The 19673-nt window shown below is 49.1% G+C and overlaps 2 protein-coding genes across 2 annotated transcripts; both read left to right on the top strand.

Moving 5' to 3' along the window:
- Window positions 1-4550: 4550 nt before the first annotated feature.
- On the top strand, window positions 4551-5984 carry LOC115862689 (interferon lambda-4-like). Its single transcript, XM_030874837.2, has 5 exons — window positions 4551-4718; window positions 5146-5216; window positions 5309-5453; window positions 5687-5761; window positions 5889-5984. Exons 1-5 carry the CDS (start codon window positions 4551-4553, stop codon window positions 5982-5984), a joined length of 555 nt encoding a protein of 184 aa, XP_030730697.2.
- Window positions 5985-9004: 3020 nt separating this feature from the next.
- On the top strand, window positions 9005-11164 carry LOC115862559 (interferon lambda-3-like). Its single transcript, XM_070044346.1, has 7 exons — window positions 9005-9008; window positions 9097-9178; window positions 9772-10015; window positions 10295-10372; window positions 10642-10785; window positions 10894-10977; window positions 11066-11164. The coding sequence occupies exons 1-7, from the start codon at window positions 9005-9007 to the stop codon at window positions 11162-11164; spliced, it is 735 nt and encodes a 244-aa protein (XP_069900447.1).
- The last annotated feature ends 8509 nt before the right edge of the window (window positions 11165-19673 follow it).

Raw genomic sequence — 19673 nt, 5'->3', positions numbered from 1 at the left:
CTATACTATATTCTAGGAGTTTTATACTTCTGCACTTTACATTTAGGTCTATGATACATTTTAAGTTAATTTTTGTGAGATGTTCAAGGTCTGCGTCTAGCTTGGTTTGTTTATTTTTTTATTTATTCGCATGCGAATGTCCAGTTGTTTCAACACCATTTGTTGGAAGTCTATCCTTTCTTCATTGAATTGCATTTGCTCTTTTCTCAAAGATCAGTTGACTATATTTGTGTGGGTCTATTCCTGGGCTCTCTATTCTGTTCCATTGATTTGTCTGTCCTTCTACTAATATCACACTGTCTTGATGACTATAGCTTTATAGTAAGTCTTGATGTGAGAGAGTGTCAGTCCTCCAACTTTGTTCTTCTCTTTTAATACTGTGAAAGTTATTCTGTGTCTTTTGAATCTCTATATAAATTTTCACTTTGTCAATATCCACAAATTAACTTGCTGGGATTTTGATTGGATTGCATTGAATCTATAGATTAAGTTGGGAAGAACCAACATCTTGACAATATTGAGTCTTCCTATCCATATTCATAGAATATTTCCATTTTTAGATGTACTTTTATTTCTTTCATCAAAGTTTTATAGTTTTCCTCACACAGATTTTATTTATATTTTGTTGTATTTGTACTTAAGTATTTCATTTTTGGGGGTGCTGATGTAACTGGAATTTTAAATTTCAACTACAAACTGTTCACTGCTGTTATACAAGAAAGCCGTATAGTTTTTCATATTAATCTTGTATCCTGCAACCTTGCTATAATCACTTATTTGTTCAGAAATGTGTTTTTAGATACACAGGACTATTAAGAAAACCGATTATTTTGAAACACAGTTACCACAACATTAAAGTAACTTTGTGATAAGTAATACATATGTCTCTTTATTAATGAACTAAATACAAGACATAGCAGTAGGTTTAATAACTACTATACTGTTGAGGGAGTAATGGGAGTAAATGATTTTTCAAGATATGTGCCACAGGACTTCCCTGGTGGCGCAGTAGTTAAGAATCCACCTGCCAGTGCAGGGGACACGGGTTCGAGCCCTGGTCTGGGAAGATCCCCCATGCCGTGGAGCTACTAAGCCCACGAGCCACAACTACTGAGGCCAAGTGCCACAACTACTGAAGCCCACGTGCCTAAAGCCCGTGCTCTGCAACAAGAGAAGCCACCCAGTGAGAAGCCCGCGAACCGCAAAGAAGAGTAGACCCCGCTCGCCGCAACTAGAGAAAGCCCGCGCGCAGCAACAAAGACCTAAAGCAGCCAAAAATTAAAAAAAATAATAAAAAAAAGATATGTGCCACATCTGTAATGTGTTAGGAAGTATCTGTGGCTTCTTTTAGTGACAAAGTCACAGGTTCTGCTGATATTATTGTGGTTTGTTGCTTACATTCATAATGGAAAGAAATGCTCAATTTCAGTTTGAGGTCAGTGAAGATGGAGATGCAGCTTTTTCCCATGCAAGTTCACCCTCCCCTGAATCCTATTGTCCAGGAACTCCAGGTTAAGCTAGACCTGCAGTAGTTAAATAGAACGAAGCAGATCTATAGGCACCGACATGGAAAAATCTTCAAGACACAGTGAAAAAAGTAAATCACTGAATAATATACATGGTGTGACACTCCTTGCATGTAGAAATACTCATACATACTAAAGCAATTCAGTGGAGAAAACTAGCCTTTTCAAAAAATAGTGCTGGAGTAATTGGACCTCCATAGGCCAAAAAATAACCTTGACCTAAACTTCACACTAAAATAGAAATTAACTCAATATGGATCATGGACTTAAATGTAAAATATAAAGCTATAAAACGTTTTGAAAAAGTGATGAAGAACATCTTGAGGATCTAGAGCAAGGCAAAGGGTTCTTAGACTTGACACCAAGGGCTTAATCCATAAAGGGAAAATTGATCAACTGAATTTGATCCAAAACTTTTGCTACGTAAAAGACCATGTTAAGAAGATAGAAGAACGGGCTAAAGACTGGGAGAGAATACTTGCGAACCACCTATCTGATGAAGGACTAGTATCTAGAATAGATAAAGAACTCTCAAAAATCAACAGTAGAAAATTTAAACAGTCCGTTTGGGAAGGGGCAAAAGACATGAAGAGACACTTCACTGAAGAGTGAAAGATGGGAAATAAGTACATGAAAAGATGTTCAACATTGTTAGCCAACAAAGAGATGCACATTAAAACCACCATGAGGTATCATTATACAGCCATCCGAATGCCTAAAAACAAATAAATAAATAAATAAAGTCAAATGCTAACGAGGATATGGAGAAATTGATCGCTTATTGCTGGTGTAAATGCAAAATGGTACAGCCCCTCTGGAAAATAGGGTTGGTAGTTTTTTACAAAAGCTAAACATGCAACTGCTATATGACCTAGCGATTGCATTCCTGAGCATTTTCCCAGAGAAATGAAGACTTACATTCATACAAAATCTTGCACATGATTGTTTATAGCAGCTTTATTTATAACAGCCAAAAAACAACCCAGATGTTCTTTAACAGGTAACTGTTTAAAAAACCCCAAAACTGTAGTACATTCATACCACGGAATACCATTTAGCAATAAAAAGGAACAAACTCGATACACACAGCTATCTGGGGATAAGATGTCCAGCACTGAGATTCATTCTGATTAGATTGGCTTAGGTCACATGCCCACCCCTAAATGCAATCACTGTGGCCAAGGAGGCTAACTGAGGTCAATGGCTGCAGCCAAGTCACATATGCCAAACCAGAGACGGGGGGTCAAGTCACCTTCCCCAAACCATTTGGATCTCCAGCTGAAATGGGGGGATGCTGGGATGAGTTGGGGAGAGGTAATGGAAGCCTGGAAAGTTTGCGCATGGACACATTGGCTGATCTCGTCTAGTGTCTCAGTAGAATTTCTCTCATGTTTTTTTCAGAGTACTTCTGCTTCAACCACTTTGATGTTTTTTAAAACCTCTGTGCCTTTCAATAAGGAAAGTATACACTGAAAGACAAAATAATTTTTTCATATTAATGCTGAGGAAGACATACATGGGAAAAACAGCCATTACTTGCCTGTAATTATCAATATTTATTAATAAACTATAATTAATTAAAGGTGGTCTCATGTGGGAAACTTTGCTTTACTTGCCGAAAACATACCTTAACTATTCTGCACATGAATAGATCTGTCTATATAGGTGAGAAGTGGCAGAGCATCACCAGTAATAACCCAGACAGCCTGGGATCACATCTACAAGCTGTGTGAGCTTGGACAGACGCACGGCCACGGTACCTCAGTTTCCTCATCTTATAAAACGTCAGCCAGTGAGAGGACCTACCTCACAGACTTGATGGGGAGAATAAAGCAGTAAATACATGAGAAGAGCTTAAAGTGGAAGCCAAGCATACAGGAAGTGCTCAGTATGTACCAACTATAATTATTATTAACAGTGGTTGAGAAAAACATGTTTGCAATTCCAATTTTCAACAGCAAACGAAGAATGGTTTTATAATTGGTAAAGGAATACATGTCATTTAATAACAGACTAAGGAAGCCAGAGAGAGTTTGTCTAAGTCCCAGATGAGGAAAGAAGCTGAGAAAACAGAAGGGAAGGATATTTGTGCAGAGAAAGAGGGAAAAAAAGACAGGGAGAGGAAGGATATAATGACAAGAGAGAGATTGAAGAGCAAGCATTAGAAACCCTAGTATGGGGACGTCCCTGGCAGTCCAGTGGTTAGGACTTCACCTTCCAATGCAGAGGGCGTGGGTTCAGTCCCTGGTTGGGGAGCGAAGATCTGACATGCCTCCTGGCCCTAAAAACCAAAACTTAAAACAGAAGCAATATTGTAACAAATTCAATAAAGACTTTTTAGAAAATGGTCCATATGAAAAAAAAAATCTTTAAAAAGAAAGAAAGAAACCCGAGTATGAACTCCTGACAGCAGGCACTTGTATGGGTTCCTCTGCCAAGCTTGCAGCTTCTAGCCAAAGGAAAAGGTGTGTTTTGAGTTCATTCCTAGAGTGCAAAAGAAAGACCGACACACAGAAAACACAAAAGGTGCAGAAAACAAACGTAGCAATTGGCTCAGGAGAGAGGGTTGAGCAGAGTCATCGCTGGCACTGGCCCACAGGTGGGTAAAGTCCTCAAACCCCTGCCTGCAACCCTCTGGGCTAGTCAATGGCCAGCAATGACGTTGGGAAAGCTTACCCTGCACGGGGAAGCCCGCTTGCTCACCATTCTCAGCTGGGCACTTAAAAGCCACCACGGAGGGTGCAGGCACCACTGTCCCAGGTGGACATCACTCTGGACACCACCCAGAGGACAGTGGAAGGCAGGCCCTGCTGCAGCACCAGGCTCCAGAGACACATTGTAGCTGAGGAGTGAGAGGAGACAGGCTGAGGGTAGGAGGGGCCCATCCTGTCTCTTCCCCTGCGTGTGTCCACAGCCCACGCTCTGAGCGTCAGTCCCTCTGCAAGTCTAACCACAGGCAGGGGCTTGGACTCGGGGCCTTCTCCTTGAGCTCGCTGACGTCCGTCGCGTCCTGCAGGAGCAGAGATGGGGCCGAGTGGCGCAGCCGCGGTGGCCGTGGGGCTGTGGGTCTTGGTGACGGTGGGCGTGGCAGCGGACCCCGAAGTGGTGGAGCCTCCGCGCCGCTTCCTCTCACACTACCGCTCCCTGGACCCCCGGGCGCTGCTGGCCATCAAGGCACTGAGGGACCACTATGTGAGTGATGCTCAGACGCCCCCGCCCCCTGGACCGCGGGCCCACCGGGCTCGGAGACACCAGACTTTGTCCCGAGGGGCCCTCGCGTCCTAGCGTCCAGCAGGCACATCTCAGATTTCAGGGTCCAGAATTATGACCACGACCTCTTCCCGGAGGCCCCGGTGGTCAGCTCATGCATGGCCTTGGTGCGGATCACAGAGGGGCGCCCCCTCCAGGCGGACTCAGCTCCACATCGGGGCACAGGCTCCGCACGGGGAGCGCGGGTACCTTTGAGCCCCACTCAGCCATCGGCGCGCTGCCTGGTTCGGGACACGATAAGCACAACCGTCCCGGCCAGTCCCCAGCCACGTCCAGGAATCTCCAACGTCCCAGCGCTTCAGGGGCCCTTGCCAGGAGACTCCGCGTCACCCCAGCCCTTGCCCCGCAGGAAGAAGAGACGCTGAGCTGGAGGCCGCGCAACTGCTCCTTCCGCCGGAGGAGGGACCCTCCGCGGCCTTCCGTGAGGCCCGAGGGCGGCGGGCGGGGTGGGGGTGGGGTGGGGGAGCGCGGGCTGGCGCGCGGCCCCGTCTAACTCCCGCCCGGTGCCCGCTGTCCCGTGCGCTGCTCCGCCAGGTGGCCCGCGGCCTCGCCGACGCCCATGACGTGCTGAGCAGCCTGCCGAGCCCCGAGCTGTTCCCCGGCGTCGGCCCGACCCTGGAGCTGCTGGCGGCCGCGGGGCGGGACGTGGCGGCCTGCGTGAGTGCGCCGCGCCCTGGCCCCGCACACTTCCCGGCTCGCTCTGCGCCCCTGGTCTCGAGGCCAGGCCCCCCGACTGCGAATCTGTCCCATGAGGCCAGAAACGGGCGCAGACACGATTCACGTCCTCTCGGTGTCCCCAAATCCGGGCTTTGGTCTGCGGCTGCGAGGGGAAGCGGGGGGGGGGGGCTTGGTTCCCCGCCGCCTTCATTAACCTCCTGTTCTCCCTCCAGCTCGAGCTGGTCCGGCCAGGCTCCTGGAGCAAGTCCCTGCGGAGGCCCAGGAGGCGTCCCCAAACTCGCACAGCTGTGAGTGGAGCAGGCGGGAAAGCGGCTAGACGGGAGCCCGGCTTGGAGCCGTGAGGGTCTGGAGAGGGGTCTCTCGGGGAAGGAGATCCCTGACTCAGCCCCGCTCCGCCTCCTTCCCGAGCTGCAGGACTCGCCTCGGTGCCACGAAGCCACCGTCATCTTCAACCTGCGCCTGCTCGCGTGGGACCTGCGGCTGGTGGCGCACTCGGGTCCTTGTCTGTGATCCCGCCGCGGCTCCGCCTGGGACCCGAAACTCTGGGGGCGCCTGGCTGCGGACGCCGCCCTCCTCCGTGGCCCCATCGGACCAGGCGGATCTCTCAGCCTGGACCCGCCGGCGCTGGTGCCAGAGGCGCCCTTTTCCCAAAGACCACAACGAGTTCCCCCGGAAGCAGCGATATTTCCGCGGGATGCGTTGCCCTAAGATCTTGCAGGGCCCGGGCTGGCAGGAAAAGACTGGAGTCCGTGTCCGCCTTGGTCACTGACCACCACGTACCATGGACCAGTTTCTACTTCTGCGGTTACAGGAACAGCCCTGTCTCATGACAGGTCCCACCTCTGCTTTGAACCTTCAGTGCCCGCTTTGCGATTCCATGAATATGTGACTCTTGGACGTGCCCGCTGGGGAAGTCTCTTTCCCTGAGGGACTGGGTAGTGAAAGGGCCAAAAGTCCTCTGGATAAGTAGTTTTTTGAGTTCCGTCACTTAAGCGTGTTTTGTGTTTATGAAGTTCCTGTGTGTATTTGCCGTTCTGTGTTCTGTTGTTAATTTATTGCGAATTATTAACTATTTTTGCATTACTTTGGGTTGTTTATTCCGTGATCATTTTGAGGGGGGCTGTTCAGCACAAAATGCTGAGACAGGGAAATCAGGTGACCTGAGTTTCAGGTCTGCCCCTGCCCCTTAAGTGTTGCGTGTCTGGGCAAATTACTTCTCTCTGAGCCTCAGTTTACTCATTTATGCCATGGCATTGTTACACTTCCCTTGCAGTGAGTTCTATACATTGAAATAATGTTTCTGAAGCTTCCAGCTGAAGCCACAGAATGGCCTTAATAACTGGTCTCCATTAAATAATCACACACGTAAATGCAGAACAACTGCACTTTTAAAATCTGTCTGCATCTGTGGATGGGCAATCTTCGTGGCCAACTGCAAAGCCTGTTTGCCAAGGTCACACAGCCAGAGAGGGTCGGAGCCAGGTTTGAGCCCCAGAGTCTAGCTCCAGCTCCCATGCTCCTAACCACTCCCCTGAACTTCCTTTCTAAGAGAAACAGTATGATGTTGAGGGATTTTGAGATAATTTGTCAATTTTCAGGATTCACAGTTGTTGCAATGCGTCCTCCCCTGATGTAAGGCCGATGCAATTAATAGAAACTGACCAGAAAGAACACTGGTAGGTGACTTGGGCACATCCCTGCTGTTGCTTTTATTTTTTTTATTATTATTATTATTATTTTTTGCTGTACGCGGGCCTCTCACTGATGTGGCCTCTCCCGTTGCGGAGCACAGGCTCCGGACGCGCAGGCTCAGCGGCCATGGCTCACGGGCCCAGCCGCTCTGCGGCATGTGGGATCTTCCCGGACCAGGGCACGAACCCGTGTCCCCTGCATCGGCAGGCAGACTCTCAACCACTGCACCAACAGGGAAGCCCTGTTGCTTTTATTTTTAAAAAACATGTTTATTGATTTTGGCTGCTCTGGGTCTGAGTTGCGGCATGCATGCAGGATCTAGTTCCTCCACCACGGATGGAGCCCGGGCCCCCTGCACAGAGTCTTACCCACTGGACCCCCAGGAAAGTCCACCTGCTGTTACAGGTGAACCTATCTGCAGGGCAGGAATAGAGACGTGGACCTAGAGAATGGACATGTGGACAGAGTGGGGGCAGGGGAGGGTGGGACGAAGTGGGAGGGTAGGACTGACATATACACACTACCATGCGTAAAATAGCTAGCTAGTGGGAACCTGCTCTAACTCACAGGAAGCTCAGCTCAGTGCTCTGCGACGACCTAGAGGGTGGGATGGGGGCGTGGGAATGAGGTCCAGGACGGAGGGCATATAGGCATACATATGGCTGATTCACTTCATTGTACGGCAGAAACTAATACAACGTTGTAAAGCAATTATACTCCAATAAAAAAATTTCTAAAAAACGTTACGTATCAGAGCTCAAAGACATTCCCAAATGAGGACTTTGGTCCACCCTCTCCCCGGAATTATTAATGAGGGAAAGAGGGGGTGGGAGTAATAGTCAAAAGGACCCCACACCTTCTGTTCGAGACGTCCATTACCTCCAAGTCAGGAGATGTCGCTACACTGGGGCCGTTGAGTGTAGTGGTTACTCTCTGGTGTCAGACAGAACTCAGTTAATATCCTGCCCTCACCACTTATTTGCTGTAGGACCTTGGAGAAGTCTCTCAACTCCTCTGAGTCCCTGCAGTTTCCTCTGTATTTGCAATGTAGGCAAAGCACAGGATGTCCTTGGTGCTACCATGAGTATTCAGTAGCACGTTGCGAGGGAATTCCCTGCCATTCGAGTGGTCAGGACGCTGCGCTTTCACTGCCGAGGGCCCGGTTCAATCCCTGCTCGGGGAACTGAGATCCTGCAGGCAGCGCGGCCAAAAACAACAACAACAACAAAGAAAGCAAACCATACTGTGGCAGAGCCTCTGTGAACAGGGTGAGATGTACAGGCTCATAGGAGGGGCGTGTCTCTGTTTCTCTTTTTCACTGACTGTTCCCTTTTCCTGGAAGCCTCCCCCTCAGATCTCCACAGAGCTCCCTCCCTCACTTCCTTTAGGTCTTCCCTCAAATGTCATTTCATGACCTTATTAAATACAGATTTCCTCTCGCACTCTGCTCTCGTCCCTGCTTCACTTCTTTCATTTTCCGTTATCTGACTTTACCTAACGTAATACATACCACATGCCTAATCCCCGTGTCCCACACAGGTACTACCTTGCACCTCTCTCCAGTAAAAAGCCCCATGAAGGATTGTTTCATGTCTTTTCTTTTTACAATGCTTTCTTCCTGGCACCTTGAGCAGGGTCTGACCCAAAGCGGGGGTGGGAGGGCAAATAGGTACTTGGTGAATGAATGAAGGCATTTTTCTCAACCCCACCTGATTTCCCTGAAGTACTGGTCACAGCTCAATTTCACAGCACATCCTCCTATTCCTGGGTCCTTTTGCGCCTGACAGTCAGAGAGCAGGTCGGTGCAGGCTCCCGACCCCCCCCCCCACGCTGTCTCTATGGGTACCAGGTGGGGAAGGGTGGGGAGCAGCTGGTGTCCTCTCTGAATTCGCGAGTGTTTTGCCTTTCTCACTCTCCCTCCCACCCGCAGCAGCACCCCTGGACCTTCTGCCATCTCCTAGACAGCCTCCCTCTTGGAAGTTCCAGGCTCTTCATGGCAACACCTCCTACAGGTGCCTTTTCCCTCTACTCCCTGTACTGGGGACTCTGCCAAAAAGGAAGTCCCTCTGTCCCCTCCCCACCGCAGTCCTAGATCAGCCTGGGCACCAGCGCAGGAGACCCGCCGTGGGGGGCTGAAGCTGCCCCAGCCCTGATTTTGACTTCCTTCCTCACTTTCTTGGAGGTGAAATGGGACATGAATCCATGTCAGTTTCTCTTTCCCTGAGCAGCTCACATGGCTCACAGGCCCCGCCCCGCTCTGGGCTTTCCCAGTGCTTGCCTCCCCTGTTGCCAGTGTCAGCCGCTAGCTGTGTTTTCACTTTTCCTACATCAGCTGGGATTGCCCAGCTGCACAGGCTAAAAGCTGCGCCATGGAACTCAGGCAGGAATTACACCTGAGACGGAGCTGGAAGTTCAGAGACGAGGACAGAGCAGCGAGCTGAGATCCAGAGGAGGAGGCTGAAGTCAGAGACGCCGGACGAGACTGAGAGACCCCAGGCGGCAGCCTCAGAGCAGACACTTGATCCCCATCTGCTGCAGAGACCAGAGAGCAGGAATGAAGCTGGGTCAGCCCCTACATCATTGTCTGGGACCCTCGCCTCCCCAGAGCCTCCCCCTCCCCCCCGCGACGCCCTCCCTCCCCTCACCTTCTGTCCTTCCTTAACACAGACGTGGCCCCCGGCTGCAGGCTGCTGCTGGTGCTGATGACCGTGGCGCCGAGCAGGACAGGAGCGGTTCCTGTGCCCTCACCCCTCGGGGCCCTCCCAGGTGCAAGGGGCTGCCACATGGCCCAGTTCAAGTCTCTGTCCCCACAAGAGCTGCAGGCCTTCAAGAGGGCCAAGGATGCCTTTGTGAGTCTCTCCCGACCCCTCCTGCAGCGGGCGACCCTCCACCCCTCCCTCTGTGCGCTCCCAGGCTACCTGGGCTGAAGGTGGGCCTGCCCTCCCCGCACTGGGCTGACCTCCACCCTCCCCGCGGTGGGCGATCTCCTGTCCTCCTGCGGTGGACCTGCCTCTGCGGTCCTTCTGGAAGTCAACCTCCCGTCCTCCTGTTGTTGGCCATCCTCCAGTCTCCCCGGGGTCTTCCCTCTGTCCCTTCCCCCATGGGCTGACCTTGCCCTTGCTCTCCAGGAAGAGTCGCTCTTGCAGAAGGACTGGAACTGCAGCTCCCGCCTCTTCCCCAGGACCCGGGACCTGAGGCAGCTGCAGGTGAGTTGGGAGAGTCAGGCCCGCCTGCCCTCACCTGCTCGCCCTGCTCCCGCTCTGCAGGTGGCCCCTCACCTCCTCCTTCCCTCACGTCCTTCTCTCCCTGCCCTCCCCACCCGTCCCCTGACCCCTTCCCCTCAGCCAACCACATCGGCTCTCACCTGACCCCGACTTTCACCTTCCACTGTCCCTTCCTCTGTCCCCCTCACCTGTGCCTCCTCGCCTGTTCTCTCTCACGTGCAACTCTCACCTGTCTTCTGTCTCCTCCTCAGGTGTGGGAGCGCCCCGTGGCCTTGGAGGCGGAGCTGGCCCTGACACTGAATGTCCTGGAGGCCACGGCTAACTCATCCCTGGATCACATCCTGGACCAGCCCCTTCACACGCTGCACCACATCCACTCCAAGCTCCAGGCCTGTGTGAGCGCTCGGGGCACCCGGGCCGCGTCTGGGCTCTGGCCACCTGTACGTGCCCCTCTGTCCCAGGCCCTGCCTCACACCCTCAACATCACCCTCCTCTGCCCACAGGTCCCAGCTCGGCCCACAGCAGGCCCCAGGCCCCGGGGCCGCCTCCACCACTGGCTGCACCGGCTCCAGGAGGCCCCGAAGAAGGTGAGTGACCGGGGAGGGGAAACCGATGGCTGGGCTCAGCTGGGAGCCCAGACGTGGGAGCTACTGAGCCATCCCCCTCTGCCCCCAGGAGTCCCGGGACTGCCTCGAAGCCTCTGTCGTGTTCAACCTCTTCCGCCTCCTCACCCGGGACCTGAAATGTGTTGCCAGTGGAGACCAGTGTGTCTGACCCCAGAGACCCACCTGCAATGTGTCTCAGCATCTTCGATATTATTTATGTGTGAAAACCCTTTTTTAATTTATTGCCTCCAAATCACTATTTTTATATTTATGTGTGTAATTTCTCAAGCTCAGACCCCATAAAATGTTTATTTTTCTACTTTTTATAAAAACTGTACAAATAAACGATGAAGAAAAGATGCTCTTTGTGGTGTGGGACCGTGTGTGTGTGTGTGTGTGTGCGTGTGTGTGTGTGTGTTGGTTTTTCTTTGCTGCCATAACAAATTCTCACAAACTGAGCATCACAACACAACACAAATTCATTATCTTACGTTTCTGCAGGTCAGAAATTTGGGTGGGCTCAGCTAATTTCCCTGCTGTGGGTCTCACAAGGCTGATCAAAGTGTCGCTGGCTGGATTGTTTCGGAGGTTCTGTGCAGGACCCTCTTCCAAACTCATTTACGTTGTTGGCAGAATTCTGTTCCTTGCGCTTGTCAGACTGAGATCCTTTTTCCTTGCTGGCTGTGAGGGCCCATCCTTAGCTCTTTGCAACTTCTTTCTGGTCCCTGCACATTGACCCTACCTCCCAGAGTCTGTAATGGTGAGTCAAATCCTTCTCATGCTTGGAATCCCTCTCATTTCTCCTTCTGCCACATTTCTCTTCTACCTCCAGCCTGAGAAAGTTCTCTGCTCTTAAGAACTCGTGTGTTTAGACTGGGTCCGCTCAGGGAATCCAGGATAATTTCTCTCTTTTAGAGTCCATAAATCTTAATTACAGCTGCACAGTCCCTGTGGCACGTAACAGGGGATATTCATAGGTCTGAGATTGCGGGCTGGCATCTTTGGGGGCCATAATTCATCCTCCCACAGTATGTGTGTGATGGTATGATGGTGTCATTAGATTGCATTCTGTTATACGTAAAGTAATATTAACTCCAAGTGCCTTCATAATGAGAACATTTATTATTGTACAGGATGGGAAATCTCAAACAGCAGGGTCCACTTAAGCTGAGCTTCCAGTATGGCTCCCAGATCACAGGTAGCCATTGTGCACTTGAAAGGTAACTGGTACAAGCTGAGCTGTGCTCTAAGTATAAAATATCTCCCAGAATTTAACGACTTCTTATTTTTCTTTTTTCAGATGTTGCCTGCCTCGTTTCTCCACTGTATGCTTACTAGTTTTTCTCTTTGTCGTTAATAAGGATGTGGAGAGAGTCTGAGACCATGTAAATTCCCATTACTTCTCAAACTCTGACCCATTCATTTTAGCATCCATTGGAGTTTGCCTTACGGTTACTATTATGACCATTACCAGATAGTGAGCCTCTCATGTCATCATTCTTTCTACATTTCTTAGTCGACATTCTCCTCTTAGGAAGAGCTTTCCTCCCCTTCCTGATTCATGTATTTACCAATGGCTTTATATCAACATGGACTCATGAGTTATTAGTTTATAATTGTAGTTCTTTACTATCATTTATCGTGATGCTCAAGTTGTCCCAGATGAGGCCAATGGGAACCTTTTCAAGAGGGCTCGTGTCCTTTTGATGTGTCCCCATCATTTGTTGAGCACCTCCTCGCTTTCTGGTATCAGATTCCCAGGCTCCTTTTGTAATTATCCTGCCTCATCTCTGTAACTCTGGCCATTTCCCCAAGGAGCTCTGGTTCCTTTTAGTGGAGAACAGTATTTAGAAACCAAGACCTGGGTGAACTGATTGCTACAAGGATATCATTGCTTCTATACTCTCTCAGTGGATAGAGCTAGGAAACAGATGTGTGTACATACAGAATTTTTATTTACTGTTTAAAAGATTTTAAATCATTAATAATTTTACATTGATTATATATTTAAATTATATTTTGGGTATACTGGGTCAAATAAAGTATATTTTAAATTAATTTCATATATATTTTTAAACTTTTTAAGCATGGTTACTGAAAATTTTAAATGGTATGCATGGCTCACATAATATTTATACTGAAGTGTGCCAGTTTAGAGAGCATAATGTCGTAGTAGAGCCAGGGTTTTTCCATCTGGCTGCTCCTCCATCCTCAGTGTATCAGTACTGTCTCCCCTCATGGTCATAAGATGGCTGCCACAGCTCCAGCCATCACACAACCACATAATTGTCTATAAAGCTGGATGGCAGAGACTCCAGCTAGCTGTCTCTATATCTGTTATCCCTTCTTCCTTTACCTAGTGGATTTAAGAGTGCTGTACTAAAGACAGCATTTTCCAGCTTTCCCTATGGCACTATGTTTTGGCCAATGAAAATGAGTGAAAGCAATCTGAGCACCTTATGAGTTGGTCCTTTAAAGGAAATGGCAATGCCCTCCTCGTTTCCTGTCTCCACTCTTGCTGAATGACAGAAATGAGAGCAGCCATCTTATTTTGCCAATTTTCTAGGATATTTACAGTGGATATAGAATTCTGTGTTGACAGCTTTCTTTTTCTTTCAGTACATTAAAGATTCAAGGGTAATTTATATACGGACTTAGGTCCTCTTTCTCTGGGGCTCCCTCCATATTAGGATTTCTCCTCTCAGTTTCCAACTACTCTTGCCGCCCTGAACTCTAGGGTCTGATACTTCAAGTCAATGACAGGTTTTCTGGGCTTCCCTGGTGGTGCAGTGGTTGAGAGTCCACCTGCCGATGCAGGGGACACGGGTTCGTGCCCCGGTCCAGGAAGATCCCACATGCCGCGTCCGCGGCTGGGCCCGTGAGCCATGGCCGCTGAGCCTGCGCGTCCGGAGCCTGTGCTCCACAACGGGAGAGGCCACAACAGTGAGAGGCCCGCGTACCGCGAAAAAATAAATAAATAAATGACTGTTTTTCTGCTTGAGTTCAAGCTGTCCCTTGCCACACGAACGGAGGTGCGTCCTCAGAGGAAAAGCCCTATGAACTTGATCTCACATAGTGTGTTCCATTGTTTTTTTTTTCCTTCAGCTTTAATGAGATATGATGGACACATAACTTCACCTAAGTTTAAGGTATACAACATGTTGATTTGATACATTTATATGTGGCAAAATGACGACCACCCTAGCATTAGCTAACACCTCCATCCATCCCATCACATAATTCTCATTTCTTGTTTGTGGTGAGAACATTTAAGATCCAGTCTCTTGCAGCTTTCAAGTATAAAATGTAGTGCTCTGATGAATTTTACATCTAAGTAACTGACATTTTAAGACGTGAGAGGAATTCCCTGGAGGTCTAGTGGTTAGGACTCAGCGCTTTCACAGCTGTGGGCCGGGTTCAGGGAAATAAGATCCTGCAAGCCATACGGAGTGGCCAAAAAAAAAAAGACATGAAACCTCTACATCATCCTGTGCCTTTTTCAACTCAATTCTTTCTACGACATAGACAGTCACTAGTCTGCTTCTGGCTGCTGTAGATTAGTTTTTCCTGCCTGCTCTACAAATTCATGTAGTGGGAATTATCCAGAATTATACACTGTGTACTCTGTTGTGTGGGTTCTTTTTTCTTTCACTCAACATAATGGTCTTGAACTGCATCCACGTCGTGTATATCTTGTTTTTTCCTTTCACTGCTGAAAAGTATTCCCTTGTATGGGAATCATTACAAATCATCTATGACTTTTCGTGTCTGGCTTCTCTAAGATCTTTATGGCGAAAAAGAGCCAAAAGAATTAGAATTGAAGCTTGTGGAGAGAGCTTGGGATTCCAAAATGGGATAGAGGCAGTATATATTAGGGTCTTGGCAGTAGCCAGAATGGACCATTTTGTGGCCAAGAGAATGGTCTGTGACAGCCTTCAAATTGCGCCACCTGCTGAGTTGGAAGGAAGGTATTGGACGATCCATATAAACTAGAGATGCAGGGGAGGTACCATCAGGGGACCTGGGAGGTGTATCCATGTTTCCCTTGGAAGAGCTGATCTTGCCTCCCGCCTCAGATAATGGCTGTTGAGCTTCTTGCTGTTCTGACTGAAAATCCTCAGTATTTGGCTTTCTTGAGTTTTGCTCTACGATTCTTTTTTTTTTTTTTTTTTTTTTTTTTGCGGTACGCGGGCCTCTCACTGTCGTGGCCTCCCCCGAGGCGGAGCACAGGCTCCGGACACACAGGCTCAGCGGCCATGGCTCAAGGGCCCAGCTGCTCCGCGGCATGTGGGATCCTCCCGGACCGGGGCGTGTCCCCTGCATCGGCAGGCGGATTCTCAACCACTGCACCACCAGGGAAGCTCTGTTTTGTTTTTTAATATTTTGTTCAGAGTTGGCAATTGCTGTCTGTGGGGAAGTAAGACGGTACCCTCTCACCTGTCCATGCCATGCCTTTCTCCTCCTCCTGTTTTCCCTCAGGTGAGTGATTTTTCACCTGGGGTCTCTCCCATGGTTGCAGTTGGATGTCAGCTGGGATTTGATTGACCTGAAGGCTTGTCAGGGCTGGAGGGAGCTGATGGCTCACCCACAGGGCAGCTGTTGGCAGGGAGCTCAGCTGGGCAGCTGAACCTTGACCCACCCACACTGGGTGCAAGAGGCATGGATTCTTTCCCAAGACCAGAACGAGCTCCCTGGATGCAGTGACATTTCCGTGGGATGCATGGCCAGAATATCTTTCAAGGTGGTCAGCAGAAGACTTGATTCCTGGGTTGCTTTGGTCACTGACCCCCACATACCATGAACCAGTCTGACATAATTGCCTGGGCTCCTCTGACCATTACAGGCCTGGTCCTCTAATGTGAATCCCCAACGCCTTTTGGGGATTTTATAAATCTGTCACTCTTGGACTTCCCCACCTGAGCAGGTCTCGTTCCCTGAGGGATTTGGGGATCACAGATCCCCAAAGTTCCCAGTTATGATACTTTGGTTCCTGCTGTTTATGTGTCCTCGTGTTTGCAAACCCTGTACCTCGGGTGTCAATCTTTTCTCCCGGTGTCAATTCATTTTCATTATCAGATGGTGTTACACTTACTAGTGGGAGCAGTCATTCTGAGACAGTGTGACTGGAGGAAGCCCAACTCTGAACTCAGACCTGAATTTGATACCCAGATGGAACATTTATCTGCTGAGTGACATTTAGTAATATATTTGCCTTTCCTGGCCTCTAGATTTCTTCATCTGAAAATACCTTAGGGATGCCTCTCTTTGAAAGGTTCATTTATTCATCCACGCAGCCATTCAGTCATCCATTCATTATATACATGGACAGTATTTCCTAGCTGCCTGTTATTTGCCAGTATTGGGAATACAGAGCCACAGGCCCCTCTCCTCGGGGAGCTTCAGACTGGGGAGGGAGCTGGTCATTAAAATTTGAAGAACAGAAAGGAGGCCAGTGTGCTGCAGTCCAGAACTCCACGAAGAGGTGGCTAGGAGTGAAGTTAGACAGGTAGATAGGGACCAGGGCCTTGGATGTCTGTGAGATCTTCAAGCACTTGGATTTTCCTGGAAGATACACAGGCAGTCACTGCAGAGTTTTAAGCAAAGAAGCAACTGCTCCAGTTTATGTTTCTAAAAGTTCAGGCCTCATAAGAGGAGAGCACCCAGGAATGCCTAAGAGTAGAGGAGGGAGTTTAGGTGTGAGATGATGGTGACGTGCATTCACGTAGAGAGGTTCTTCTGTAAATTAGAAACAATATACGTAAAGCAATTAGCATCTCACCTGGTGGACAGAAGTATCTCAAGTACGATAAAGGAGACAGTATGGTTGTAGTGGTTAAAAGTGCAAGCTCTGAGGTCACAGAGATCTTAGAATCCCAACTTCTGCTCGCTTAGTTACTGCATGACCTTGGGCTAGTCAGTTAAACTTTCAGTTTCCAATCAGTGAACGATATTATAATATCCTTCGTCACTGGGTGGTAGTGGGAATTAAATGTGGTAAATCATGTCAAGTACCAAGGCACAGTCCCTGGCACAACCTAAGGACTCGTTATTAAATCAATATATCACCATTAAAATTTTTTTCTAACATGTGAACTGTCCAAGAAGACAGGAAGCTTTATCCTAGGGCCCTAATCCCTAAAATGGATAAAGGAGACACGGTAGTTGCCAGCCCAGCAAAAATCTCTCACGTCATTTTTTGTGGCACGGCCCTTCCCCCACGTCATTCTTGATTGACCTAAACCAACCTACACGAGCCCTCTTGCTAAAGACTCCCATAGGCTTGGCTCTGTGTCTGCGTCAGCCAGGATCCCCGCAGGAGACCAAATGGTCAAATGGGGTAAGGGAGTTATTTAAGCAACAAAGTACAGATGTGGGGTATGGTTAGGGCAAACCAACACAGGGCAGCACCTGGGCCCACCCAACAGCCGGAAGCTATCACTGTTCCTAAACCACCAGAAGGGGCCTGGGAGGGAGCGGTTACCAGTCCCCTGACAGAGATTCTGGAACATCACTGCTGCCAGCCCACAGCCCATCAGGGAAGTAGGAGAGTCAATACCCACCTGCTCTCTTTTCCTCTCTCTAATATTCTGCTAACACTTCCCACTGCTGAACCCAGCTGGAAGACAGAAGGCAAGGGAGTCCCAACTGATGTAATCCACATTCCTGGACCTAGAGCAGAGTGGAGAGTGAATCTAGAGGGAGAAGAGAGGACATGTTTTCAGACTTCCCTGGTGGTCCAGTGGTTAAGACTCAGTGTATCCACTGCAGGGGGCGCGGGTTTGAACCCTGGTCAGGGAACTAAGATCCCCTCGTGACGCACGGCGTGGTCAAAAAACAAAAGGAGAGAGGACGTGTTTCACAGTGATCCAGTTGGCCCATGATTAGGGGAATTTGGCTTGCGGGGAGGTGGATGCTCTAAGAAAGGTTTTGTTTTTGTTTTTTTTCTTTCTTTCTTTCTTTCGGCTCTGTTGGGTCTTCGTGGCTGCGCGCGGGCTTTCTCTAGTTGCAGCGAACAGGGGCTATTCTTCGTTGAGGTGCGCAGGTTTCTCGGTGCGGTGGCTCTCTTGTTGCGGAGCATGGGCTCTAGGCGCGTGAGCTTCAGTAGTTGTGGCTCGTGGGCTCTAGAGCACAGGCTCAGTCATTGTTGCGCACGGGCTTAGTTGCTCCACGGCATGTGGGATCTTCCTGGACCAGGGATCGAACCTGTGTCCCCTGCATCGGCAGGGGGATTCTTAACGACCGCGCCACCAGGGAAGCCCTCTAAGAAAGGTTTTATGGTGTTTCATGCGGTAGGCTGAAAAATGGCTCTCCCAAAGATATCCATGTCCCAATCCCTGGGACCTGTAAGTGTGAACTTATTTGGGGAAAAAAAAAAAAAAGGTTTTTTTAGATGTGATTAAATTAAGTTTTTGAGATGGGATTATCCTGGATTATCAGGGTGAGACTGAAAGGCTATGGCAAGCATCATGATAAGAGAGACACAAAGGGAGGGAATTCCCTGGTGGTCCAGTGGTTAGGACTTTGTGCTTTCACTGACAAGGGCCCGGGTTCGATCCCTGGTCTGGGAACTAAGGTCCCTCAAGCTGCATGGCCAAAAAAGAAAAGAAAAGAAAAGAGAGAGAGAGAGAGAGAGAGGGAGGGAGATTACACACACAGAAGAGGAGGAAGGAACATGACCAGGGAGGCAGACATGGAGAGATGCAGCCACAAGCCAAGGAGTGCCGGCAGCCACCAGAAGCTGGAAGAGGCGAGGAACAGATTCTCTCCTAGAGCTGCCAGAAGGAGCATGGCTCTGCTAACACACTGATTTTGGCCCAGTGGTCCTGATTATAGCTTTCTGGCCTCACAAAGGTGAGAGAATAAATTTCTGTTGTTTTATGCCACAAAATTGGAGGTAATTTGTTACAGTAGCCATGGCAAACTTATACAGTTCATTACAGAGACCAGGACCAATTCTGGTTAATGTCTGCAGTAAAGGATTTATTATAGGGTGATAAGTGGCTTACAGAAGTGTCAGGAAGGTTGAACAAATAGACTCTGTGTTGACCATTCAGGTATAACTTTAAGAGCCAAACCATAAACCAGAGCTTTTCAAAGGCCCACTTCCTTTCTAGGATCAGGATCCTGACTGCTTAATTAGGAATTGGCTTCCACTGCCATGATCAGGAAGGCCACAGGCCACACACCAGGGATCTGTCACAGTTATGGGACAACTGCCATCTGGGAACTGCTATGATCAGAAAGACCACCACAAAAAAGCAGACACTTCCATGGGGGTAGAGCCAGCAGAAGAATGGCCTCCACCCCTCGTCCATCATTCAAATCTTGTCTGAGTGCATCTGGTTGGAAGAACCCAAATGTAAGGCAGATCCCAGCTGCACCGGAGTCAGAAAAGTTGTTTTAAACCTTTCTGCCCCTGCAGGCAGGACGGCGTACAAGAGGGAAGTTGAAGTGAATGCAGAGCAACAACCTACATATTCAAGACAGGGTTCCTGGTTGCTAATAGGACCAGGAGATCCTTCCATCCCCTTCTTACCCTAGACGTCGCTGTATCTCCATGTGATGCCTGGAGCTGCAGCAGCCATCTTGGGACCATAAAGATCTGAGGACAAGTCAATTGTCTAAGACTAGCAGATCAGAGACAAGGAAGGAATCTAAGCCCTCCATACTTCCTTCAT

This window comes from Globicephala melas, chromosome 19, assembly GCF_963455315.2.
Source record: "Globicephala melas chromosome 19, mGloMel1.2, whole genome shotgun sequence".
NCBI lineage: Eukaryota > Metazoa > Chordata > Mammalia > Artiodactyla > Delphinidae > Globicephala > Globicephala melas.
This window is presented reverse-complemented; position numbering and strand designations above follow the sequence as displayed.